Source organism: Indicator indicator, chromosome 41, assembly GCF_027791375.1.
Source record: "Indicator indicator isolate 239-I01 chromosome 41, UM_Iind_1.1, whole genome shotgun sequence".
NCBI lineage: Eukaryota > Metazoa > Chordata > Aves > Piciformes > Indicatoridae > Indicator > Indicator indicator.
Window position 1 is genome coordinate 364,293 of NC_072050.1, and position 25,243 is coordinate 389,535.

The 25,243-nt window shown below is 61.4% G+C and overlaps 4 protein-coding genes across 5 annotated transcripts; 1 reads left to right on the forward strand and 3 right to left on the reverse strand.

The window, feature by feature from the left end:
• Positions 1–185: 185 nt before the first annotated feature.
• On the reverse strand, positions 186–8,435 carry PTGES3 (prostaglandin E synthase 3). The gene is made up of 8 exons (XM_054397167.1): positions 8,276–8,435; positions 3,985–4,098; positions 3,807–3,876; positions 2,888–2,986; positions 2,611–2,700; positions 2,160–2,222; positions 1,716–1,740; positions 186–1,021 (listed from the first exon to the last, which is right to left on the reverse strand). Coding segments are annotated over exons 1-8 (483 nt in total). The 5' UTR covers positions 8,278–8,435; the 3' UTR covers positions 186–1,001.
• Positions 8,436–10,149: 1,714 nt separating this feature from the next.
• On the reverse strand, positions 10,150–18,789 carry NACA (nascent polypeptide associated complex subunit alpha). The gene is made up of 8 exons (XM_054397166.1): positions 18,756–18,789; positions 18,280–18,351; positions 11,844–11,929; positions 11,657–11,734; positions 11,104–11,250; positions 10,795–10,923; positions 10,425–10,547; positions 10,150–10,270 (listed from the first exon to the last, which is right to left on the reverse strand). Exons 2-8 carry the CDS (start codon positions 18,347–18,349, stop codon positions 10,256–10,258), a joined length of 648 nt encoding a protein of 215 aa, XP_054253141.1. The 5' UTR covers positions 18,350–18,351; positions 18,756–18,789; the 3' UTR covers positions 10,150–10,255.
• A 650-nt stretch (positions 18,790–19,439) lies between these two features.
• On the reverse strand, positions 19,440–22,086 carry PRIM1 (DNA primase subunit 1). 2 transcript variants are annotated; one of them, XM_054397156.1, is made up of 13 exons: positions 21,984–22,086; positions 21,537–21,694; positions 21,326–21,432; positions 21,155–21,228; positions 20,789–20,925; positions 20,660–20,718; positions 20,477–20,586; positions 20,291–20,382; positions 20,063–20,207; positions 19,909–19,978; positions 19,748–19,830; positions 19,563–19,661; positions 19,440–19,459 (listed from the first exon to the last, which is right to left on the reverse strand). In XM_054397156.1, the coding sequence occupies exons 1-13, from the start codon at positions 22,084–22,086 to the stop codon at positions 19,440–19,442; spliced, it is 1,257 nt and encodes a 418-aa protein (XP_054253131.1). The 2 variants fall into 2 exon arrangements, with proteins under 2 accessions (XP_054253131.1, XP_054253132.1); XM_054397157.1 differs by having other exon boundaries at positions 20,063–20,200; positions 20,281–20,382.
• A 773-nt stretch (positions 22,087–22,859) lies between these two features.
• On the forward strand, positions 22,860–24,580 carry LOC128979066 (retinol dehydrogenase 16-like). Its single transcript, XM_054397161.1, has 4 exons — positions 22,860–23,175; positions 23,394–23,652; positions 24,052–24,215; positions 24,363–24,580. The coding sequence occupies exons 1-4, from the start codon at positions 22,860–22,862 to the stop codon at positions 24,578–24,580; spliced, it is 957 nt and encodes a 318-aa protein (XP_054253136.1).
• Positions 24,581–25,243: the final 663 nt, after the last annotated feature.

The window sequence follows — 25,243 nt, forward strand, 5'->3', positions numbered from 1 at the left end:
TAAGGCCCGGGGCCTCGTGCTTCTGCCCTCATGGTTGAACGCCCTGGTCTTGCACCCCGTCTCGGCCACAGTGGGTGAGGGAATGGAGCCCCAGAATGTAAAGGCACAGGAGCCCCAAGGCCCACCCCAGCCCTGGGCAGATGAAGGGACAGGGCCCAGGCAGGAGGAGAGCCATGGGAGTCTTCAACAGTTTATTAGAAAGAATGCAGACATTAAAAAAACCCCTGCTGCTCTGAACAGAAATTGAGGTTTTTCAGCCCAGTTCAAGCCGCCGATGGTCTGCCCCTCGCTTCCACACCCACAGTGCAAAGATGATTTGGCCTGAAGGGATCAGAACAAGCAACAACCTCCACCCGCCCGCAGCCCCAGGAGGGGGAGATGAAAATAAAGCCTCAAGTGGGGGAGTCACCGGGGCACACAAACACCAAAACACGAGGAGAATGTTGTTGCCTTTTCAATACAAACTTTAGTGGAACAGCCCTGAAAAGACCACAAGGGCAGGAGGCAGCGCCCGCTCCGCTCGCTGAGCCAACACCAGCAGCTGCGCTCGGCCACGCTGGTTCCCGCTACAGACGGACAGCTCTCAGGCCAGAGAAAGGGGGACAAAAAAACCCAAAACAAAATAAAAACGTTTAAAAAAGAAACTGCTTTACCATTTTGGTGTGAATTGAGGATTCTCCCTTTTGTAATGAGAGCTGCTGCGAGGCAGGGAGGAGGAGGAGGCTCTGTAAACTTTATTGCGACTGCTGGGGATCGCTGGCCCTGCGCCTCGCGGGGTTGGAAGTCTGGATCAAGGGTTCATGCAGAACGTTATTGCCTCTCGAGACCGCCCCGTGCAACGGGAACACACCTACCATCAGTGAAGCCATTTAAAATGGACTGAAAATGGGTTAAAGGATGCAGGATCTCCCTTTAGGGCTATCAACTCAGGAAATTCTTATCTCAATTATGAAATGTTGTGATGAAGCTCTTTCCCCAAACCCTGAAGACGACAGTTTTGTTTACTCCAGATCTGGCATTTCTGGAAAGAAAGAGAAGAATTAATGGGTTTGGTCTTGTTTAAAGATCTCCCCAACCCTCCTCATCAGAGAATGCTTTGGGTTGGAAAAGTCCTCTGAGATCATCGACTCCAAGTGCCCACCCAGCACCACCACAGGCCCATTAAACCATGTCCCCCAGGGCCATGCCTACGCTGGCTTTGGACATCTCCAGGCCTGGTGACTCCATCACCTCCCCAGGCAGCCTGTTCCAAACCCTGACCACCCTTTGTCAGTAAAGAATTTTCTCCTAATATCCAACCTAAACCTCCCCTGGGGCAGCTTGAGGCCAAAATACCAAAGGGACATGAGTAACGATGCAACCCTCAGCTAGGGTCACAGGGCAGTTGGAGACCTGTCCTCAGCGTGGTTCTGGAGAAGATCCAAGCACAGCAGCCACTGGAGCTGCTCAAGCAGAGCCAGCACCAGACAGGGCTGCCCTGAGCTCCCAGAGCCAAGCCCAGGACACAGCAGCTGGGAAGGTCAAACTGGTATTTCACACTGGTGCGGAAAGGGCTTTGGCTGGATTATGTCTGGGGGCAGGCACCGGCTTCAGGCAGCAGCCAGGATTTAGTGAGCAGCAGGAGGAACATCTGCTGGCTCTGGCTCAGCCAGGAGCAGCCAGTGAGCCCCCAGAGAGCCTCACAGGATGTGGGGACAACCAGAACCAGGACTTACTTTCATCATCACTGTCTGGTGAATCCTGGAAAGAAGAAGAAACATCATCTGGAGCAGACTGTGCTGGAAGGTGCTCTTCCACCACTGGCCCGGCCAACCCTTCCCAGAGTCCCCAGACCATGGCCACCAGGCTCCCCTCTCCCTCAAGAGGAAGAACTCCAGGTTCCAGCTGCATCTGTCCTAACTGCCCAGAGCCTCACACCCACAACAATCAGCACTGAAGGTGACACCAAGCTGTGTGGGCACAGTGAAAATCAGCCCCACCACAGGAGCAGGGGAAGGTGACCTCAGGAGATGACTTCAGCTCCTCCAGACAAGGCTTTGGTGCTATCTAAACTTTTCACAGCACTGAAGGAGGAGCAGGAGGTTGACTCCGTGGGGCAGCAGTGACTGCACAGGGAGCTAAAGCAGCCTGACCTGTGTTTATTGCAGCCAAGCACTTACATCATCTGCGCCATCTACTTCTGGCAAGTCTACGTCGTCATCTCCGCCCATGTTGTTCATCATCTGTTGGGAGACAATGGCCACGTTAGAGGGGAAGCCAACCCTGTGCTCTACAGCAGCACTGCAAGAAGCTGAGAAGAGCTTAAAATCAAAGAATCAGAGACTGGTTTGGGCTGGGAGGGACCTTATAGGTCATCCAAGTCCAACCCCCCAGCCATGAGCAGGGACGCCTCCCACCAGCTCAGGTTTCTCATTGCTCCACCCAACCTTGGCTTTGAAAGCTTCCACACTTGGAGCCCACACAACTTCTGTGGGCCTCACTACCCTCACTGGGAGGAATTTCCTCCTAATGTCTTATCTAAATCCAGCCTCCTCCAGGCAGCTCCTCCTCCTCCAGCTCAGCTCCTGTGTGCCCCAGCAGCAACCCCAACCCTCCAGCCTCTTCCCCTACCTCAGAGAAGCGATCGAAGTTGGACATGTCCTCATCTGAGTCATCCTCCCAATCCTTCCAGTTGTTGAAGTCCACACTGAGCCAGTTGAGCTGCACAACACAAGAAGTTTTGTAAGGACAAGCCAGGACTGAGAAAAGTTAATCAGAACCACTCAGCAGCACGGGAAGTGACCCAGTAACTGCTGCAGAATTTAAACATGACCCAAATGTGACCCAAAAGGACAAAGCAGGGCAGGAACAGGCACTGCCACCCCAGCCCCACAGGGCCCAGCCCTACCTTCGCCCTCTCTTTCGTTAGCCGGGGCCACGCCTGCCCAGATTCCCCTTTCCGTAGGCAGCACAGGATGGATCTGTCTGTCCTTTTGTGCTTGGACTCCTGCAAGAGAGCAGAGCAGCTGCTGGGTTGACCTGCACCAACTGCAGGCTTCATGGAATGGCTCAGGATGGAAGGGACCTCAGAGCTCATTTCCTCCAACCTCCTCACTATGCCCAGGGACACCTCTCAGCCAGACTCAGCTGCTCAAGGCTACATCCAACCTGGCCTTGAACACCCCCAAGCAGGAGGCAGCCACAACCTCCCTGGGTAGCCTGTGCCAGAGTCTCACCACCCTCCTGCTTAAGAACTTCTTCCTCAGCTCCAGTCTAACCCTGCTCTGCCTCAGCTCCAAACCATTCCCCCTTGGCCTGTATCAGACACCCTCAGCAAAAGTCTCTCTGCAGCCTTCCTGCAGGATCCCTTCAGGGACTGGCAGGCAGCTCAGAGGTCCCCCTGGACTCTCCTCCTCTCCAGGCTGCACAACCTCAGCTCCCTCAGCCTGGCCTCACAGCAGAGCTGCTCCAGCCCTTGGATGGTCTTTGTGGCCTCCTCTGGCCTCGCTCCAGCAGCTCTGTCTCCTTCTCATGCTGCGGACACCAGAACTGGAGGCAGGATTGGAGGTAAGGGCTCAACAGAGCAGAGCAAAGGGGCAGAATCCCTTCTGCCCTGCTGCCCACACTCTGGATGCAGCCCAGGACATGATTTGCCTTCTGCACTGCAGGAGCTCCTAAGCTTTATCCCCCAAAACCCCACCCAGAGATGGTTTTGTAGGCCTGACTCTAAGCTGTGATGTGAGGAACAGCTTGCCCCCAGGGCTGGAAGCAGATGAAGGATTTGTCAGCACTGAACAGAAGGAGAGGAGAGCCAGGAGGATACTCACGTTGGGATCAATATTATTAAAAAGGTCAATTTCGTTTAAATGTTTGAAGTTGTCACTTCCTCCCAGACAGCTGCAGGACAAAACAGAATCTCTGTGAACACAAAAGCTTCAGGAACAGAAGGTTTTGCGTCAGCATCACCCTGAGGCCATCCCCCAGCACCACCCCCCAGGCACCTACCTGAAGGTGAGTTTGGACTTTTCAAAGTTTACATTGACATCTTTGCTGTCCTCCACGCAGAACTCCACGAAGACGTAGTCCCTCCGGTCGTACCACTTCGCAGAGGCAGGCTGCCTGCAGACACAGGGCTCAGCTCACCCCTCAGGCTCCCCCAGGGCAGGAAGAAGCCCCCAGCACCAGGACAGAGAGGGGTGACCTGCTGGGAGGCAGCTCAACAGAGCTGGCAGGGGACAAGCAACCTGCCGTGGTTGCCAAGAAGCAACCAAGAACCCCAAGGGTGTCCTGGGGGCAGCGGAAGAGTGTGGCCAGCAGGGCAAGACAGGTTCTGCTGCCTCTCTGCTCCACCCCAGGGAGGCCACAGCTGGAGGACTGGAGCCAGTTCTGGGCTCCCCAATTCAAGAGGGACAGGGAACTGCTGGAGGCTGGGAAGCTGCTGAGGGGCCTGGAGAAGAGCAGCCCCAGAGAGGACCTCAAGAGTCAACGCCTGACACAAACCCTTCTGGGTGTCTGCACTGCTAAATGCTGACCTGCTGCAGATTTGGGACCAGGGAGTCCCCAACACAGCTCTGAGCTGCAGAGTGGCTGCTGGGAGCTCTCCTTACAGCCTTCTTTGTGCAGAGACCTTCACCCCTGTGCCCTCTTGGCATCCTTCTGGCTTCCCACAGCCACCACAGGCAGGAGCCTGCCCAGGGTGCCAGGCAGCTCTGAGGTGAGGCCTGGGTGGCAGCACTCAGGGGCAGCTTCCCCATCACAGGGGGAAAGAGGCCTCAGCAAGGGCTGGGCCACAGCCTCCCCACTGCTCCTGACTGCTCTCCTGGCAACCTCCAGGCCAAGCCCACAGCTCAGCATCCGCATTCCAGCAGACAGCAAACAGTCATCCAGTGCTGGCAGGGCAGAGACCTTGAGGGCTTCCCCTTGCCCAGGTGAGGGGCAAAGCTGGGATGTCAGAGCTCACACCCTGGAGACCTGCAGGATGCTCCTGAAACCCTCACAGATGCCCCTGAAGGTCAGAGTGAGGTTCAGTGCTCCTCACACAGCTTTGCAGACACCCCCAGCTCCTTCCTGTCCTGTTCCCCTGCCCACACAACCACTGCAGGGCACAGGCAGCTCAGGGCACAGCTGGTACAGCAGGAGCAGGCCATGACCTGCTCCAGCACTGGAACCATTCCTAGTGCAGAAGACACAGGAAGCATTTCACTCCTGAGAGCCTAGACCCCAGTAAGCTCTGAATGGAACCTGCAAGGCTGAGCAAGACAGGGTCCCACTGGATGCAAACCCAACCCTCCTGCTCATTCAGATCAAATGTGGGAGCAGAGCAGCCAACTCCTTAACTGGGGTGTGTTAAACTCCCTGCTGGACCCAAGTTTGCTCTTCCAACAGGGAACAAAAGGCTGGAGGACAAGCTGATTCTTATGACAAGCTCTTGGGACATGGCTCAAGCACTCTGTATCAGGACAGAAATCTCAGTGCCCTTGCCCAGGACAGCACAGGGGCTGGTGCTGAATGGCCTTAACGCTTCACAATCACTTCCCATGTCAATGGAGATGTCTCTGACCTTCCCAGGCAGCTGCCACACACATTGCTCAACCTCACAGCTTTGGCCTGACTGTGAACTCAGTTATCTGCACCAAGATCAGGGAACTGAGGCACCAGCAGCATTTGCAGCGCTTTCAAAACCCCTCCTGAGCTGCCCTAGAGTTGCAGAAGACTCACCTGCCCCAGAGGGGAGTGAAAGAGCCTGGAAACCATCAGCCAGAACGGGACCCATGTCTACAGCACTAACCCCCACTGCCTCCCTGGGTGTTCAGAGCTCACCACCCAGAAGGTGCTGCTGTAGCTCAAGGCAGGCTGGAGCTGCCTCCTGTTCTGTTTATCTGCTCTGCCAATCTCTCATCCTTCCCAAAGGGAGGCTGGAAACATTCCTGAGGCCTGGGACATGCTTCAGTCAGGGCTCAGCCTTCAAACCAGTAGGGCAGGATACGCTGGAACTGCAAAGCCACACCAGGGAGGAGGCTGAGGCCACGCTGGGTTTGTGTTGCCTACACAACACAACAGCAGTTTCTGGAGGAGAGCTGCACCCCCACAGCTGACAGGAACAGGACCCTGTGCTCCTAGATGGGTGCCCCACACCCACCGTGCTGCCAGGCTCGTGAGCATCCTCACTTGGCACACAGGAGCTGCACACTCCCACCTTGATCCAGATCAGTCCCAGGGAGCTCAGCCGCAGGCCCAGCTCAGCAGCTGCTTCCATCAGGAATCCTCCCCACACCCTCAGGGGAGGCAGAGTTCCTTTGAAGATGCTGCACCCCAGGGAGCAAGAGCCCACAACCCAGGAGCAAGCTGCCTGTGCCCCACATGCACCCAGGACATGTCACCTCCATGCTCAGGGCCACCACGTGGCTGAGCCCTGCCCACCTCCTCCAGCCGACAATCCTGACCAGAGCATTGTAAAACACCTTCTAGAAGCTTCCCAGCAGCACTTTCCCACTGGCAGGGCTTCAGCTTCACCCAGGAGCCCCCAGCACTCCCAGGGCTCCGAGCTGCTCACCCTGGGAGCTGTGGTTCTGCCATGGGTGTCCTGGTGTCCAGCTGAAGCCAACAGCACAGAAGCAGCTTCCCACAGGCTGCACTCAGGAGCTAAGCCCCAGGTGTTGCTGTTTGCAGTCTGGTGCCATTCCAAAAAGTTCCAAACCTGTCCTCCTGTTTCCCATCCACTCTTGCAGACTGCACCCAGGCAGCCATCAGGAGCCTGTTTTTCTCCCTTGGACAGTATCCTGCCAACTCCTCCAGCCTGAGAACTCATCTGCTGGCCAAGATCTTCACCCCCACAGCAAGGAAAAAAAAAAAATCTCTATTCCAGAAATAGTTTTACTTTCATTTGCGAGCCCTGGAGAGCCAATTTTTAACTAGAAATTCCCAATCTCACACTCTAGACACTCAGAAGTGGGCTGCAATCCTGTGGTACCTTCAAAAAGATGCATCTGGTGGATATTAAAGGAGAAGCTCTCCACTTGCCCACGTTCTTCTCTCTTCTAGTCACGTCCAGACGAGGCAGCCCCTGAACTCAAGGGTTTCAGGACTCCAAACATCTCACCAGGGGCAAAACCCAACTGGCAGCAGCAGCCTTTGTCCTGAGCCTGTGGCAGTGACCTTTCTGCCTGCAAAACCCTCAAAGTGTTCCCATCCTGGGGCACTGCGGCCAAACACGTGGGGATCCCGACCCGAGCAAAGCTGCCGCGAAGCCAGAGGCAGCAGCTCCTCAGCAGCCAGATCCCTGCTCTTAAACGCATCACACGGCAAAACTCGGCTCCTCTTTGATTTGCATCGCTACAGAACATCGGCGGCGACAGGAGCTGCTCCCAGCTGCTGCTTTTGGGTCACTGAAGCAGCCCCCGTAGAATAAAGGCAGCTAATTAGGGCTCCCCGACACGACGCAGGGGCTGCTGAGGCGCCGGGGAGAGCAGGATTCCGTCTCGGGGTGCGCGGGAGCCACGCTTGGGAGTGCAAATCCAGCCACTAAGATCCCGAGGGCACGGTCAGCACCGGAGGGGTGCCGGCTCCCCCACACCCCCGAAACGGCACCCCGAGGACAGCGACAGCAGCGCCGGGGATGCTCCAAAGGGGCTCCATGGTCACAAATGCCTTTTCCTCACTATTCGTGGGGCTATGTGGAGATTACGAACAGGTTAACTACTCACCTGCACGTTCTGCGCGGCGGAACGTTTTACTTACCGGGAATCTTCTGCCGTTTCCGCCACTCCCGCTCCAGCAGTACCGATCGAACCACCCAGCAACGCTGAACACCCCACACCCCGGTCTCCATCCTGGCCCTACCCGCCGCGGAAAGCCCCGGGAGGGCTGCTCCGCCTCGGCCCATTCATTCCGCACACGGTGGCGGGAGTTCCCCGCCCCGGTCGCTTTACACCGGGGCACAAACAGACAAACCGGACGCGATTTCAACCGCCGGACCAAGGCGCTCCGACCCGCCGCAAGCACCTCCCTCACCACCGGGACGGGCGGCAACGGCGGAGAAAGCTCAAACGTGCCCGAGTTACCGCGGAAACGCACCGGGCCGCGGCGGAGGGGACCAGCCAAGGTCATCACGCGGGCCGGTGAGACCCCGCAGCCCGTTTCGCGTTCCCGAGACCCACGAGACAGAGTCATCTTCCTCCTCCTTCAGCAGCTTGGCTTGGCCTGGCCGGGCCCGGCCGGGCCCAGCAGGGCCTGGGCCGCGCCTCACACCGCCCCCCCATCCCCCTCGCGCCGCCGCTCCCCACCCCTTGGGCCTCACATGGCGAATGGCGGCGACTCCGACTGGTGCTGGTGGAGTGGGAGCGGGGTGGGGAAAGCCCCGGCTCTAAGCACTGTTCTATGCGGTCAGCGGGGCGGGAGAGGGGAAAGGCAAGGCCGGAGCTCCGGCGGCGCGGCAGTGGCGGCAGACAGCAACGGCGGCTCAGGACGCGGCGCGGCCTCGCTCCCACAATGCCCCGCGCGCTCCGAGCGGCGGCAGCGGCGGCGCCCCAAGCGCTGGTGACGCAGCAAAATCCCCGCCGCGCCGCCTCCCGCCACCACCTCCTACGCATGCGCGGCCTCCGAACCCCCTCCCCCCGAGACCTCGGCGCGTGGCCCCCGGTCCCGCCCCCTGCTCGAGCATGGCCCGGCCCCGCCCCGCCCCCGGCGCGTGTCCGCCCCCTCCTCCCTTCTAGCAGCTTCTGGAGGCCGCCGCAGGCGGGAGGGAGGGCAGCGGAGGAGGCGGCGGTTACCGTGGAGATGGGGCAGCCGCTGGGGCAGGGATGGCGAGGGAACGGCTTTGCTTCCGCCCAAACCCGGTAACAGGCAACGGTGGACCCTCGCCCGGCACTAGGCCTGTTCGCAGACGGGCTGGTCCCTGCTCCGTGAGCCACAGGGTCCTGGCCGCATCGTCTCGGTCTGGGGTGGGCTCCGGTCTCCACCGGGAAGGGCACCGGTGGCGTCTCACGGCCAATGTGGCCCCCGATGCTCCTGCTGCCGTGGTCCTTGCAGAGGTCCCAGCCCCGGGCGCTATCACCAAGCCTGGCTCTGTGTCGCAGCTACAGCCCCCCCTCCAGCACCTGAGCTCACCTCCAACCACCCTGGGATGGGCTTTATCCTCTCAGGCTGGTCCAGAGCAAGCCAGTACTCTGCTGTGCCCCCCTGCCAGGACAGAGCCTGGGGCCAGGTCAGCCTTTGCCTGCTGCACAGCCTGTTCTGTGCGCCCAGCTGCAGAGAGGGACTCTGGTGCCAGACCTTGCCAGAAGCCGAGGCGGCTCAGCCTGGGAGCTGCAGTGACTCACGGCCAAGGCATCTCAGCTTGTCACAAGGAGCAGCACTGGGGACACAAGCCCCCACCTACCAGCTGAGCCATGGGCTGGCAAAATCCCGGGGCAGGGATGAAGTGCCACCAATTCACAGCACAGGAAAAGCGAGTGGCACCACTGAGAGCTCTGCACCAAGCAGGTGGAGCCTCTCCAGGTCTGGCTCCTGCCTGCGGCCTCCAAATTTGACCTGGAAGCTGCTGGGGAATTCCAACGCTGCTCCCTGTGCTGGCAGCTCTTCAGGTTCTTAATTAAAGCTGTCAAATGCTGCTGCACAAGCCCCCAGCTCGATCCCACTCCAGCTCCAACCCATGGAAGCTCTGCCCACCAGGGCTGGCATGGGCTGGCTGCTGGGAATGAAGGCTGCCAGCTGCTATTTGCCTGTTATTTCCACTTGGACCCCTTGCTGGCTGCCTGTGACCTGGCTGCCTCTGACCAGCTGTTCCAAACTCAGTTTCAACAATGCAGGGAAGACAAAATGCTGCTGAGCAGCAGCACAGAGCCTGCTTCCACAGCTCCAGCCTCTGTGCATTTCCTGACAGCCAGGACTGGGGGTGAGTGGGCATCAGATTCTGCCCTCTGAGGTGGGTAGAGAGGTGTCTGGTACCTGTAGCCTGGGCTGAGGCCAGTGTCCCAGCAGGGTGCTGGCCCTGGAGCTCAAAGCCACTGACCTTAGGGACAGGAAGGAAAGGAGGGAAGGGGCAGCTGTTCCTCCAGACAGGGATATCGAAGTTGGGATCTTCTTGGGGAGGAAGGCTCCACCCTGGGGCCCTCAGCACCCAGTGAGGGGAAAAGAGCAAAGCCAACAAGGGATCAGAGAAGTGTTTCACCAACAATAAGCCACAACTTTTACTAATGGATAGAAATAGTACAAATTTTAAATTTAGTTGCATTTTACTCCGCTCTGAAACACGCAAAAAGCTTTCTTCCTCTGGCAGCTACATCGTCAACTCCTGCGGGGAGAGAGAGCAGCATCAGGAGCCAGCCCTGCACTGCCGTCTGCCCCCCAGCACCACCCCCCAGCACCACAGCCCTGCGCGTGTCCCGCGGCTCAGGCTCTGCCCACACCCTGCCCCCCTCCCAGGGACGTGCCAGGCTGGCGCTCACCATGATGGCATTTACGATGTCGTTGCTGTTGTTCTTCAGCGCGCGGACAGCCTTGGCCCGGGACACGTTGGCCTGGGACATCACAAGCTCGATGTCTTTCACTTCCACTCCAGTTTCATCGACCTGCAGCAGAGCACAGCCCAGGATGTGTGTCAGCCCCACGCAGTTTGCTCTCTGGCTGGCAGAGGAACTGGGGTGCCTCCCGCTCAGGTCACACAGGTGGAAGCTGTACCCAGCCCTGCGGACAGTCCCATGGCAGTGCCAGGACCAGAGCCCCCCAGGAGAGGCCCTGGCACTTTCCCTTTGACAGGTCTCAGCCCAAACTGCTGACTGGTACAGGGCTGCAGGGACAGGCTGAGGAAGGCATTACCTCCTCTTCCTCACTCTCCTCCTGCACAGTGGGGGTCTGTGTGTTCTCCTGGATGTTTGAAACAGCCTCTCCTTGCACTTTGAACTTCTCGGCGGCTGCCAGCTGGGCCTGCTGGGACAGGTCTTCGATCTGCACGAGGGAAGGAAAGGTAAGCAAGGGCAGCCCAGGCTCCAGGAGCTCCATGGCTGTAGCGCTGCCAGCACCTCCTGTGTCTCTGCCACGGAAGCTGGCACAGACCCTGGGCCTGCCCACATGGCCCTGGTGGGCACACGGCAGCTTGAGTAGGGGTTAGCAGGGGAGTCAGCTCACCTTTGCCTCCCCAAAGACTATGTAGGTGTCTGAGGCTGGGCTCTTGTACACGTCTGGCTTTGTGATGACAAAGAGAATGTTCTTGGATTTCCGGATGGTGACTCTGGTCACTCCTGTCACCTGGCGAAGGCCCAGCTTAGACATGGCCTGAGACACACCAGAGAGGTTACTGAGGGCAGGAAGAGTGAACTGAGAGAATCCACTCACTCATCTGCCCTCCAGGGACACAGCTCCAAGAGAAAACCTGCATTTTCCTGCTGCATTCCCAAGCTTTTAGCTGGAAGCCTGGGAGGGAACTCTCTGGGCCAGGCCTGGCTGATCCACAGCACAAGCCCAGGCTCTCCAGAGGGCTTTGCCTGTGACCTGACTGGGGGCCTGAGAAGGGCAGGAAGGTGCACAAACCCCTCCCAGCTCCTGAAGTGCTGCTCCAGTACAGGAGGAGTTGCAGTCCCCAGCTCTTGGAGATGCCAGGCCAGACCCCAAGGCAGAGCTCAGCTACCCAGGGCAGATTGTTGGCTGCCCTCAGGCTTGATCCAGCCACCCCCCCCCTCACCTTCCGAGCTTTCTTTTCACTCCGGCTCTGTTTTGCTTTGCTCACAGGTTCCTCATCTATTTCAGCTGCTGCTGCGAGCTGCAGGGAGAGAAAAATCCCTAAGAATCCTGAGGCAGAAAGCAGCAGCAGGGACCCTGCTCTGCTGCTGCCAGGTCAGGGGCAGAGCCGGGAGCTGCCCCCAGCCTACCTGCGCCTGCTGCGTCGTGGCCTGCGTGGAGTCCTGCTCCTCGAGCTCTGGTACGGATTCGTCACTGTCAGATTCTGTTCCGGACCCTAGGGACACAAACTGGCATCACTGCCCAGCTCAGGGGGGCCCATGGCACACAGCAAGGATCCAAGGAGCTGGTTTTGTGCAGCTCTGCTGCCAAGGGTTCTCAGTCTGATGGAAGAAGCTCTCCCTGCAACCCCGAACACTGCCAGCAGTGGTGGCACAAGACCCTGACTCTGAGCTCTCACAGGGTGGCAGCCAGGTGCCAGAGCACAGCAGGAGTTTGGAGCTGGCTCAGGAACACAGAGTCCCCATTTCAAGGCACTGAGCTGGCAGCATGGCAGCCGGCTTGAGGTTGGCATTCCCTGGTTGGTGAGTCAGCCGCAGCCTGGCACTGCCAGGGCCTCCCTTGGTACACCACAAACCTGTTCCAGCAGCAGTTCAGACACACCAAGACCCAATTCACAGAGTCCTGGCGCTGCTGGTGCTTCCTGCAGCATCACCGTAGGGAACGACTTGGAAGGACCCCAGAAACCCTCATCAGGGAAGGGCATCACAGGCTGCTCAGGTTGGCCTCTGTGCCAGGCAGCTGGGAGTGCTGCCAGCTCCTGCACCAGCACCACAGTGCCACCATTAGCTTGTGAGCCATGGCACAGCCACACCAGAGTGAACACAGCAGAGCTGGCAGCCTCCAGCCCCAGGGCAGGCTGCAGGGGAACAACAACAGCCTCAAGTGCAGCCAGTACTTGGATCCAGTCCTGATTCCATGCTGTAAAAGGGCCTCATGGCACAGGGCCGGGCTTGTTGTGGTGCTGCCCACAGCTGCCTGCTGCTGGGCACAGGGAAGCCACAGTGGATGCCAGACACACTCACCCCCCGCTGGCACATGGCAGCACTGCCCAGAGCCTCAGCGTGCAGCCAGCTGTGTGCCACTGCCTGTGCCACTGAGTCCCACCATGCTCTGTGCCCCAGGACACACATTAGTGACACTGAGCTGCCAGCATGGAGCATGCTGAGCCCGCAGCTGCCCGGTGCCTGCCCTCCCCTCCGCCCCTCCTGGCTCACCGGCAGCTCCGGCATGGCTCAGGCCAGGCTCCACCGTGGCACTGCCACAGACTGCCATGCCAAGGGCTCCGTCTAGGGTTAGTATCCAGTGGGCAGGCAGTGACACGCCATGCACACGGCAAACCAAGGTGCCAAATACCCTTCTCGTTCTTCAGCACAGACTCAGCCAGAGCCGGGGCCTCTGCGGGGACCGCGGCCGCGCGGGCAGGGATGTCCACCAGGAGGCGCTGTGCCGGCGGAGCGCTGCCCGGTGCTGCGCTGCCCGGCGCCTCAGGGGGCAGCAGAGGCGGCAGGTCGTCCTCGTCAAGGATGCTGGGGGCTGGCGCCTTCGAAGGGGATTTGGAGGGGGGTGGGCGAGAGGCCGGCTTGGCAGCCTTGTTGGCGGGGGTCTGCTTCTTGGCAGGGGCAGCGCTCGGTGAAGAGGCCGGCGGCGGGCGGCTCACCATCGGGACAGAGCCGGCAGCACCGGATCCTGGCTTCGGGGGAGCAGGGGTGGTGGCATGATCAGCTGATGGTTTCAGGGGAGCACCAGGAACCCCTGGGGTGCCAGCAGCCAGCGCAGGGGCTGGTGCGGCTGCAGCAGAGCTCTTGGAAGGGGTTTTAGCTGCAGGAGGGGTGGCTGCAGAGGGAGCCACACGGCTGCTCTTGGGTGGCTTTTTGGCTGCTGGAGCCGGTGGAGCTGCAGGAGCTGAGGTGGCAGCAGCTGAGGGAGCAGAAACAGGGCTTGAGGGAGCAGTGACAGAATCTTTGGGAGCTGCTTTGGCTGCAGGAGGGGCAGCTGGAGCTGGGGCAGCTGGAGCTGCAGCAGCTGGAGTAGCAGTGGCAGGGCTCTTGGGAGCCACTTTAGCTGCTGGAGTAGCAGCTGGAGCTGGTGGAGCTGCTTTGGTCACAGCAGGGGCAGCTGGAGCCAGTGGAGCTGGGGTGGCAGCAGCCGAGGGAGCAGCAACAGGGCTCAAGGAAGCAGTGACGGAGCCTTTGGAAGCTGCTTTAGTTGCAGGAGGAGCAGCTGCAGCTGGTGGAGCTGCTTTAGTTGCAGGAGGGGCAGCTGCAGCTGGTGGAGCTGCTTTGGCTGCAGGAGGGGCAGCTGCAGCTGGTGGAACTGCTTTGGCAGCAGGAGGGGCAGCTGCAGCTGATGGAGCTGCTTTAGTTGCAGGAGGGGCAGCTGCAGCTGGTGGAACTGCTTTGGCTGCAGGAGGGACAGCTGCAGCTGGTGGAACTGCTTTGGCAGCAGGAGGGGCAGCTGCAGCTGGTGGAGCTGCAGAAGCTGAGGGAGCAGCAACAGGGCTCAGAGGAGCTGCTTTGGCTGCAGGAGGGGTGGAGGGAGCTGGTGTGGCAGTGGCCAAGGGAGTAGTGCCAGGGCTTGTGGGAGCTGCTCTGGCCATAGGAGGGGCAGCTGCAGCTGGTGGAGCAACATGAACTGAAGTGGCAGGGCCTGATGGAGCAGGAACTGGGCTCATGGGAGGTGATTTGGCTGCAGGAGGGGTGGCAGGAGCTGGCATAACTGGTGTGACATGCAGGGAACTGGCAGAGGGAGCAGCAACCAGGCTTACAGGAGCTGCTTTGACTGCAGGAGGGGTGGTAGGAGCTGGCATCACTGGTGTAGCAGGGGCTGGCTGCACTGGTGTGACAGGCAGGGAGCTGGCAGGGGCCAAGGGACCTGTGGCAGGGCTCATGGGAGGTGACTTGGCTGCAGAAAGGGTGGCAGGGGCTGGCAGCACTGGGGTGGCAGGCTGGGAGCTGGTAGGAGCTGCAGCTGTCAGTGGCCCTGGGGGACATGTGGCAGCTCCTGGTGAGGATGTGGATGGGGCAGGAGCAATGATTGCTGCCACCTGAGGGCCTGGGCTCCCAGGAGGTGTCCTGGCCACGGAGGGAGGGACAGCTGGGGCCACTGGGACAGAGCCTATGGGGCTGGTCTTGGCCACAGAAGGAGCAACTGGGACCAGAGGAGGGACTGAAGCCCCAGAGGCTGGGCCTGGTGGGACAGCAGCAGGAATGCCAGGAGACATCCCAGCTGGCAGCAGAGGGACAGGGGGTGACAACGGGGCCAGGGCCATGGGGGCAGCCAAGAAGAGAGGAGGAGAGATGGCCCCAGCCAGGGCTGGGCGCTGAGTAGGAGTGAGGGGGAGCAGGGGAGAGGTAGGGACAGGGCTGCCAGGGGACACTGGTGCTGCTGTGGGCAGTGGGGGAGAGCCAGGGCTCTGGGGACAAGCTGCAGCCTCGGGGGGCACAGCAGGAGCAGGCAGAAGTGTGGCAGGCACTGGTGGGGGACATGCCACAAGGGGAAGGGAAGGAAGTGGGGGGGGAGCAGCTGGGCCCTTGGAAGGAGCAGGGACAAGGGCCAGAGCTGCCCCAGGGCCCTGGGAAGGGGCAGGGAGAGGGGCTGGGGCTCCAGCTCCCGTGGAGCTCAGGGGAGTGGCAGCAGGGGCAGCTCTCAGGGGAGGGGCAAGAGTGGCAGGAGGAGAGCCAGGGCTGACCGGAGGGGTCGGGGGGCACACGGTCACGGCAGCAGCAACAGCCACAGCAGCTGACCCTGGGCTAACTGGGGCTGGCCCTGGGGATCCTGGGGCTCCAAAGCCTGCTGGGGACTGTGGAGCTGGAGCAGGGACAGCAGGAACCGGGAGCTGCAAGGCTGGGGCAGGGAGCAGGGGGGGCACTGAAAACACCGGGATGGCCGCAGCTGGGACCACGGCCAGGGACACAGGGACTGGGGGGGCAGCAGGGCTGGGTGGCTCCACCGGGAGAACAGGGCCCAGAGATGGAGCCAGAGATGGGGAAGGAGCAGCATGAAGAGCAGCTGAAGGAGAGAAACAGAGTGAGGCCATGAGAGGAGGCCGGCAGGAGGGCTGCAGGGCCTCCCCCAGCCCCCCTGCCTAGCTGCTGGAGCAGCAGAGGAAGATCTGTCCATCCATCTGTCCTGCTGGGCACCACCTCCCTGGTTGGAGCAGCTGCTGCCCAAACCCTGCCATGGCAGGAGGTGGCACCTAAGCTGGGCACAGCAGGAACTCAACAAGGCCAGGGCAGGGACCGGGCTCTGCGGCCAGCTCTGCCCTTGGCTCTTCCCTGGCCCAGGGGCTGCCACCTTTGCGGAGACCTGGCCAGACCCAGGTGCCACTCCTGAACCTGTGACATTGCACCCTGCGCTGGCAGGAGCAAGGGGTGCCCAGAAGATGGGCAGGGGAAGCCCAGCTTACCCCACGGGCATGCAAAACTCCTCTGGGAGCTGCGGAAGAGAGCAGCTCCCTCCCTCCCACACAACCAGATACCTGCTGGGGACAAGGACGCACAGATCACCCACCCTAAGGTGTCAGGACCCGACACAACCTGTGCTCCCCTCTGCAAGCAGTTAGGGTTAATGAACTGCAACCACCCAGAACAGCAAACTGGTTAAGTGGCACACGGGTTAGGAGGGTACCTGGCGCTGCGGCAGGAGCGGTGCCGGGGGCGGCCGGAGCTGCCGGGGGAGAACAGCAGAGATGAAGGCAAAGTTCCACAGAGCCAGAGGCTCCTAGCTGCCCCTGGCACTCCAGAGGCTGCCCCTGGCACTCCCAGTGCCAACTGGAGATCCAAGGGAAGCTCTCGGGGCAGGGGCTGAGAGCAGCTCCGGTCTGACCGGTGGAACCGGCACCCAGCACCACCCTGCCCTCAGCAGCTCCATCCCTACAAACAGCATGGGCCCCGGTGTCACCCACTGCAGCCTCTTCTGTGGGTGACATCACTTCCTCTGCTTCTGAAGCTCCACTTCCCCCAAAAACAGGGAGGAGAGGCAGCAGGATCCTGCCCAGAGCTGGGCAGCTGCTCAGTGAACACAGCCACCAGTGCCTTGTGCCAGCAGGCACCAGGACACTTCCTGCACCTCAAAACAGAGCCATGAGCCCTGCAAGGGCCAAGCTGGTCCCCAGCTCATGGAACCAGCTGCACAGCCACAGCCTCCTCTGGAAAGCTCCTTAATTCCTGACAGCTCCTCTCTTCCTGCTCCACCTCCACCAGCATCGTTTAGAGACATTCCCAGGATACAAAAACACTTCCACTCCACCACCTCTGCCTGCTGGCCCTGCCCAAGCAGGACTCAAAGCACATCAAGCTCCTGAGGGATGCTGCCAGCATCACTACCATCTGCAGCCTGGCACCACTGGATTAGGGTTCACTCTGCCCAACCCTACAGTCTTCCATGGACCAGCCAACCTCCAAAGAGCCAGAGGAACGTCAAAGGAACCTGCCAGAACTTGCACCCACAGGGTGATGGTGAATTCTGTGCCAACACCCCCAGCCCCAGCACTGCCAGAACTCAGAACACACCAAACCCTAACTCTCCCCCAGGAGCTGCTCTGCACCCACCAGTACTGCTCCCAGAGCACCCCCTGTGTCTCCCCACATCTTGGGGAGTCCAGGGGCAGCTCCAACAACCCTCAAGTGCTCCTCGAAGTTGGTAGAGACTCGAGAGCAGCAGAACTCTGAGGGAAAAAAAAGTGGAGTTGGGAAATGGAGGAAACAGTACCCTGGGATTGGGGGGGGCAGGCTGAGGAGTGACCCCACCGCAGGAATCCCAACCACGCCTGGAAAGGGACCAAGAGCCCAGCAGCTCCCCACCAGGCGATGCCACAGCTGTCCCAGCGGTGGCCGTCACTCAGCCCTGGCCTTCCTGCGCCCCTGGCCACCAGGAAGCTCCCATTCCTTTCGTGGACCCCAAATCCAAAACACCCCTGACCCAGACCCCTCCCACGCCATCGCACCCCCCCGGGTGGGTGACAGCACTCAGCGACATCACTCCTGCAGCATGTCCCTGGGGCAGTGTTCACCAACGGGACCGTGGCAACCCAGGACACCTCGGAAGGCACCAGGCAGGGGGTCCCAACGGAGGCCTGGGGCCAGCTCCTGCCCCACGGGAGCCAGCCCGCACCCACCCGCGGGTTTTTGGGGAGGCCCCGAGTCCCGATAACCGCAGAGCGTGAGGCCGGCGACCCTCCCCAGCTCCGCTGTGACAGAACCGTGCAGCACCTTCCCAAGCCTTCCACAGCCATCGTTAAACGTTTATCCTCGTCTCCACTCGTCCCTGTCACCTCGCAGCCGTAACCCGACCCAGCCACAGCCGTCCTCCTCCCGGTTCCCCCGCTCCAAGCCGTAATGGGATCGTGCAAACGAAGCAGCGAGCGCAGCTGCCGTAACACTCGCCCCAATACTTGGGGACATGAGGGGCCGTAAGTGACGTCCTTCGTTACGTTTCCCCTACCAAAAACCGATCCATGTTTGGGTAGGAAACAGCCGCGCGAACCCATGACCAGGGGTCCGGGGCCGTTCCCGCTCCGCCAGCCCCGGAGCCCCAGTGTGGTCCCCCCAGCTCTCCCGGTCTCACCTGTCTCAGCCTGCGGCTGCGGCAGCTCCTGCTCAGTGGCCGGGACGGTTTCTGTCGCTTCGCCGGGCATTTCTGGGGAGAGGGGGAAACCAACAGGCCCGGGCTCACCGGAGGTCGCACGGACCGAGCGCGGCCGCCGGTAACTCGCCCTTCAGAAAGCCACTCGCGAGTCTCCTGCCCAGAAACACCAAACGCCTCCCGGTACCGAGGACTCTGCGCACACGCCTCAACCACTTAGGCGGTATCGGACTCCCCGCACTCTACCGGAGCTCTCTCCACCTCTCCCCACTCCCGGAGCGAAAGGTCTTTTTCCGGTGCGCGGAGCCGTCCCCACCGGCCCGACCACGGACCCAGCGGTGGCCTCAAACGGGCCTCCGCCGCCCTCCCGCCCTCCCTCCCAGCCTGGTCGCGGCTCCCGCAGCTTTTCCGGGTCCCCTTAGCGGTGGATGGAGGCGGATGACGGCAGCCGAACTCACTGTGCGGGGAGCAGGGCCCAAGATGGCGGCGGAAAGGGAGCGAGCGGCGGATGGAGCAAGTTCCGGCAGGAGAAGCACTTCCGGGGCAGGGAGCAGCGTCCCACGCCCGTCCCGTCCCGCCCCGCCCCGCTGCCCGCGCGCCGCCGTTCCGGGGCGGGGCCGGGCCCCCAAAGCGTGGGGCAGGAATCCCGCTGGGAACGGCACTAGGAAGGGTGTGGGGCTGAGACGCCATGAACGTGAAGCCTGGCCCAGGGTGCGGGACGAAGATCCCCTGCCCGGGTGCGATCGGGGGCCCCGCGGGCAGGGTACAGGGCAGGGGTTTGGGTTACAGGGCAGGGCAGGACCCGCAGCGCCTCTCTCCCGCCTCTGCCCCGGGATCCCTCCTGCCTTGGCATGTCCCAGGGCACAGGCACACAGGTGACTGAAAACATTTTAATGGTCTTTGCGTAGAAAAAGTTACAAAAAGGCACAAACACGCAGGAGAGGCCCACGTGGGGTCTGTGGGTGCTGCAGCCACTGGCTGCTGGCATTCTGCGACAGGGCCCCAGGACCCCAAACACCAACAGAGGTGACAATGGCAGAGGTGACAATGGCAGAGGTGACGATGGCAGAGGTGACGATGGCTGAGGTGACGATGGCTGAGTCGGTCCCTTGGTGTCCCTGTGGCCCCATGGAAGTGAGGACTCAGAAGTCTCCTTGCAGGTCTGCAAAGAGGAGAAATGAGCTTTAAGGAAAAAGAGACATTTCTCAGAGCCAGGAGGAGCCTTTGGGGCCTCCCAGCCAGCTGCAGCACATCCCGGCTCTCACCGCTCCTCCGGAGCAGCTCTCCCCTCCGGACATGCTCCATCTCCTCCACAAACTGCTCAAAGACCCTCACATAGGGTGCCAGGCTCGTCCTCTTGTAGTCTGGAAGATTTGGGGGGCGCTGAGAAGGGGCAGGAACAGGTGGTGGGGACCCCCCCCATCTGTGCTCTGGCTCTGGCCCTGCTCACCCCGCACATGGCGCTTGGGCTCCGTCTCTCCACTGTCCTGCTCTCTGTCACCACTGGCCGCATCCAGCTCCTGGCACAGGGAGCTGTGGGAGATGGGGGGATAAGGTGGAGGCCTGCTGACAGGGCTGGGACCCCGTGTGCCACCAGCCCCACTCACGTACCTGATGGTGGGGACAGCGAAGGGGTCAAACTGGTCCAACCTCTGCAGATCCATTGGCACCGAAATGCGACCTGCAAGTGAGTGGAGTCATCACTGGGGATGCCCAGCCCCAGGGATGCCCATGGTGTGTCTGTCCACCACGCTGCCAGACCAACCTGTTTTGGGGTGGACACTGAAGGGGCTCTTCAGCAGATGCCCAACACCTTTGCTGACATTGATGTCGAGGCGAGGGAAGCAGAACTGCAGCATCACCTCCCAGTCTGCATAGCACGGAGTGCTCTTCCCAGCCCCTGCTGCACGCTGCAGGCACAGGAGGCTCAGGGGGCAACAGGGTAGGGGGCAGCACGCAGCCCCCGGCCCAAAGCAGCTCTACAGCCACTCACCCGTGTCCTCTCCATCCTGCCCTTCAGCAGCTCCCAGCGCTGCACTGAGTCTCGCTTCTTGGGGAACTCAGCCTGCAGCACCTCACGGTGCTGTGGGCAGCAGTCAAGGCTGACTACAGACACTGTTGACCCCGTTCCCCCCACAGAGACCCCCCCAGCACCATGGGGCCTCTCTGGGAAGGATATCCTCTGGGACAAGGGCCAACACCTTGTTCCACCTCTCGGGGCTGCCCAGGATGTCCTGCCCCTCCAGGGCATATGCCTCGAAGTACTGCTCCACCACATTGACTGACCTCCTGCAGCAGAGCAGGAAGAGGCTCAGCACCCTGCAGCCAGTGATGGCTGAGCAGGTGCAGGGTCTCTGCTGACCTGATGAAAGGGTGGATGGGCTCAGAGAGGTTCACCTTCTTCACTGTCTCTGCTCCACCCTGGGGAGACAGCAGTGGTCAGCTTGGGGGGGGGGCAAGCAGGTGGTACCTGGCTCCCTCCCACACCCACCTTAACCAGGGTCAGGTACTCCACAGCAGCTGCTCGCAGCGTTGGGGACCATTTCCGCACCGTGTCATCACACACCCAGCAGTGGACACCCCTCCGGCCAGAGTAAACCCACAGGCGGTGCCTCACGCCCAGGTCCTCTGCAGAGGGAACAGCTGAGCTGTGGGGCATGGCAGGGCAGGCTGCCAGCTCCACCCCAGCCTGGCAGTGTGGCAAACCAGCTGCACAAACCTCACCAGGTACCAATGCATCCTCTGCTCCCCCTCAGCCTGCCTTCTAGGGTGCAGGCACTGCTGTGGGGCAGAGCATGGCCAGGATGAGTCCCCTGGGCACAGGGACAGAAACTACACAGGTCCCCCAGGCTCTCACCCACGAGCGCTCGGTCGAGGACGCAGACAGCAATGGTCATCAGGGTCCAGCACTTGGAGCAGATCTCGGCCGAGCTGGTGGCACAGCACCGGGGGTCAGGCTGCTGTCCTGTGCCCCAGTACTCACCCCCCACCCCCCTACCCCAGTTTGTGCCATGAGCACCCCCAGAACCTGCAGCACGTGCGGACGTCGTCATAGTCAGTCATGTCGATGTCAAAGACCAGCTCCTTCTCCCGCGGCTGGAAGGTGCCCAGGCGTATGGTGCTGTGCTGGCTGGGCTGCAGGACAGGATGAGCTCAGCCCCGGGAAAGGACCCCGCAGGTTGCGTGCACAGGGAGGTCTCCAATCCCAGCCGGGGTACCGCGGTGGGAGCAGGACTCACTCGGTGGGAGTAGACGGCGCCGATGTCGATCTTGTAGGGGTTGACCTTCTGCAGCTCCCGCTCCAGCTCCTGGGGGCTGCTGAAGCACTGGAAGCGCAGGTAGACATCGTCGCGCAGCGTGAAGGAGAATTCGCGCAGCTGGAAGTAGTTTTTCACCACTGCGGGGGTGCAGATGGGGTCAGGGTGGGGGGGACAAAGCCCTGGACACACCACCACCCACCACCACAACGGGAGTCCCCCAAGCCCTCTCCCTGCCCTCCTGACCCTCCATCATTGGCATCCCCCAGCCCCCTTCATTGCCTGCTCCTCCCGGTGCCCTGATCCCGGTCCATACATCCACCGACGCCCGCCCGGGCCGCACCCGGGCCCCTCCCTGTGCTCCTGGATCTGGTATCGGTGCCACCGAGGGTGCCCTCCGCCCGGTATCGGTGTCCCCGCCCCACTTACCGCCACCGTAGCCGAGCCAGCGACCGTAGACGCCGTGCGGGAACAATCGCCGGTAGAAGACCGGCAGCAGCTCGGGCAACGCCGCCGGGTCAAACTCTGCCATGGCGGGAAGAAGCCGGCGGGAAGTGGCGCGGGCGGGATCCCGGGGGCCGCCGGGAGTTGTAGTCCTGCCCCGGGGCGGCAGAGCGGGGCGGGGGGCGGGGATAGGGGCACCGTCAGGCTGCGGGCACCAGGAGGTTCGGGACGAGACGAAGATGCGCAAAACACTGGAGGGAGCCAGGGGCTGCCTACGCCCGGGGTGTCCCAGCGGGGTGCGGGAGATGCCCGGAGGATGGAGGGTTCTCGGGATCCAGGGGTGACCAGAGTCCGTGAAAGTCCCGGGAGTGCCCGGGATTCGAGGAGATTACGATATCCGAGGGGGTGCTAGACGTCAGGGTGGGGTCCGGTGGTGTGAGAATCCCCGGGCGCTGCCCCGCTCCGGGTACCCGGCGGCCACACAGCTGCGAGCGGACGGAACCCTACCCGAGGGCACGGCTGCTGCCGGAGCGGAGCCCCGGGACCGCTAAGGAGCCCGGAGCAGTATCCGCAGTCCCGGGACCGGATGCCCACCGGGCTTGAGGCGAAAGCACCGAGCCCAGGGGGGCTGACGGCCCGGGGCAAGGAACGGCCACTCCCGCGGCGCGATAGTGCCGGGCGACGACCACGAGGTCTCCGGGCAACCGTTACGCCACGGCCGCTCCCGAGCCTAGGGCCCCGCTAATTAATCATTGACAGCGGACAAAGTCGAGGGCGACCCCTCAGCAACAGCTCCCGTGGCACTCCCGGTGCTGTTCCCCGTGCCCGTTCCTCCTCTAGACCAGGTACCGGTACCCGAGGATGTGGCTGTGGCTGGCGGCGGTGCTGGCAGGGCTGTACCTGCTGCGGCGCTGGCACCGGGAGCGGCAGACGGTGCCCGGGCTCTCGGAGAAGTTCGTGTTGATCACAGGCTGCGACAGCGGCTTCGGGAACCTGCTGGCCCGGCAGCTGGACGCGCGGGGGCTGCCGGTGCTGGCCGCCTGCCTGACCGAGGCCGGCGCTGCGCGGCTGCGGGCGGAAGCCTCCTCCCGCCTGCAAACCGTCCTGCTGGACGTCACCTCCAGCCAGAGCATCGCCGCCACCGCCGCCTGGGTACGGGAGCGTGTGGGCAGCCGAGGTACGTTGGGGACACCCCATCCTCACCTCCATCCTCACCCCCATCCTCACCCCCATTCTCACCCCCAACTCACACCCCATCGTCATCCCCATCCTCACCCCCATCTTCCCTCCTGCCAGCCTTGCTGCTGCCTCACAGTCCTGTGTGGGCACAGCTGGTGCCAGATCAGGGCTGTGGGCAGAGGAACAGCCCCAGTCACCCCTTGCCCTCTTCTCCAGGTCTCTGGGGACTGGTGAACAATGCAGGGATCGCTATTCCCACTGCCCCTAATGAGTGGCTGTCCAAGGAGGACTTTGCCAAGGTGCTGGATGTCAACCTGCTTGGCCTCATCGAGGTGACCCTGAGCCTCCTGCCCCTGCTGCGCCAGGCTCGGGGCCGGGTGGTCAATGTGGCCAGCGTGATGGGCAGGGTTGCCTTTTTTGGTGGGGGGTACTGCATCTCCAAGTATGGTGTGGAGGCCTTCTCCGACAGCCTCAGGTAAGTCCAGCATGGCACACACCAGCCCTGGCTTCCCAGTCTGAATTCCTAGGCTGTGGCAGGCAGAAGGGAGGCCCTGCCCACACCAGCTGGCACCGCTTGCCCTGGCAGTGAGCCTCACCCATTGGACTTTACCCCTGTGTCAGACCCTGCCAGCAGTGGCCGTGCTATTTGCTCTGAGCAGTCCCATCCAGGCCATACAGATGTTTGCTCAGACATCTCAGACACATACTGGGATTGACTGGTGGCCCACTGGGGTGATCAGGCTCTCTGCCAACCTCTTGCATGAGGCCGCAGTGCATCCCCCATGGTATCTGGTGCCCATGCACAGCCCATGCCAGTGGCCAGTGAACGCCCTGGGCACTGCTTGCCTGTTCCATGGGGCTTGATCCCTTCCAGGCTCGAGGTGCGGCACTTTGGGGTGAAGGTCAGCATCATTGAGCCAGGCTACTTCAGGACAGACATCACCAGCAGCCAGAACGTGGAGAAGCAATTTCACCGTGCGTGGGAGAAGCTCCCACAGGAGACCAAAGCCATTTATGGGGAGAGTTACCTGCAGGGCTGTAAGTAGCTCACGTCGAGGTGCAGTCTTGCTGCTCTCTCCTGACACAAGGCACATCCCCAGGGCCTGGGGGTGTCCCCACAGCTTTTGGCTGCCTTTGGCTCAGGGCTCCAAGCCCAGCAGCCTGAACACTGCTTTCTGCCTGCAGTTTCCGTCTCCCTAAAGATGATGCAGAAGAAATGCAGCTCAAATCTGGGGCTGGTGACCGACTGCATGCAGCACGCTCTGACCAGCTGCCACCCCCGTGCCCGCTACTCAGTGGGCTGGGATGCCAAGCTGTTCTACATCCCACTCAGCTACCTGCCCTCGGCCCTCACTGACTTCATCTTCAGCTGCTTATACCCAAAACCTGCCTGGAGAGCCTAAGGCAGGGACCTGGCATCAGCAGCTGACTGCTGTGGAATCAGAGCAGTTCCTGCTGCAGAAGCCCTCTGAGATCACCCAGCCCAGCTGTAACCCCAACCCCACCATGGCCACCCAAACATGTCCCCAAGGGCCATCTCTATTCTTGTCCTGTCTCTTGTTCCTTGGCAGAAGAGCCCAGCCCCCACCTGGCTCCAGCCTCCTCTCAGGGATTTGAAGAGATCCAGAAGGTCTCCCCTCAGCGTCTTCTTCTCCAGGCTGAACACCCCCAGCTCCCTCAGCTGCTCCTCCCCAGCCCCTGTTCTGCAGATCCTTCCCCAGCTTGGTTGCCCTTCTCTGGACCTGCTCCAGCCCTCAATGTCCTCCTTGGACTGAGGGGCACAAAACTGCCCACAGCATGCAGCAGCAGCAGCCAGGCCCTAGCTGCGCAGGGTGGGATGGGCATTGCCCACAGGCAGGGCCATGCCAATGGGTTCATGATGTTCTAACTGAGTGTAGCTCTCACTGTTCTCTGATCACAGACCAGTTTGCTTCTCAATAAAGACAATTTCTGCTCCCCACCTACTAAGGCTTGGCTTCAGCTGAGGCTGCAGCCCTGCTCCTCCAACAGAAGCAGTGTGGCTGCTGGCAGTGCCCTGCCTGGGGCCTCTGTCTTGTCCCCCATGT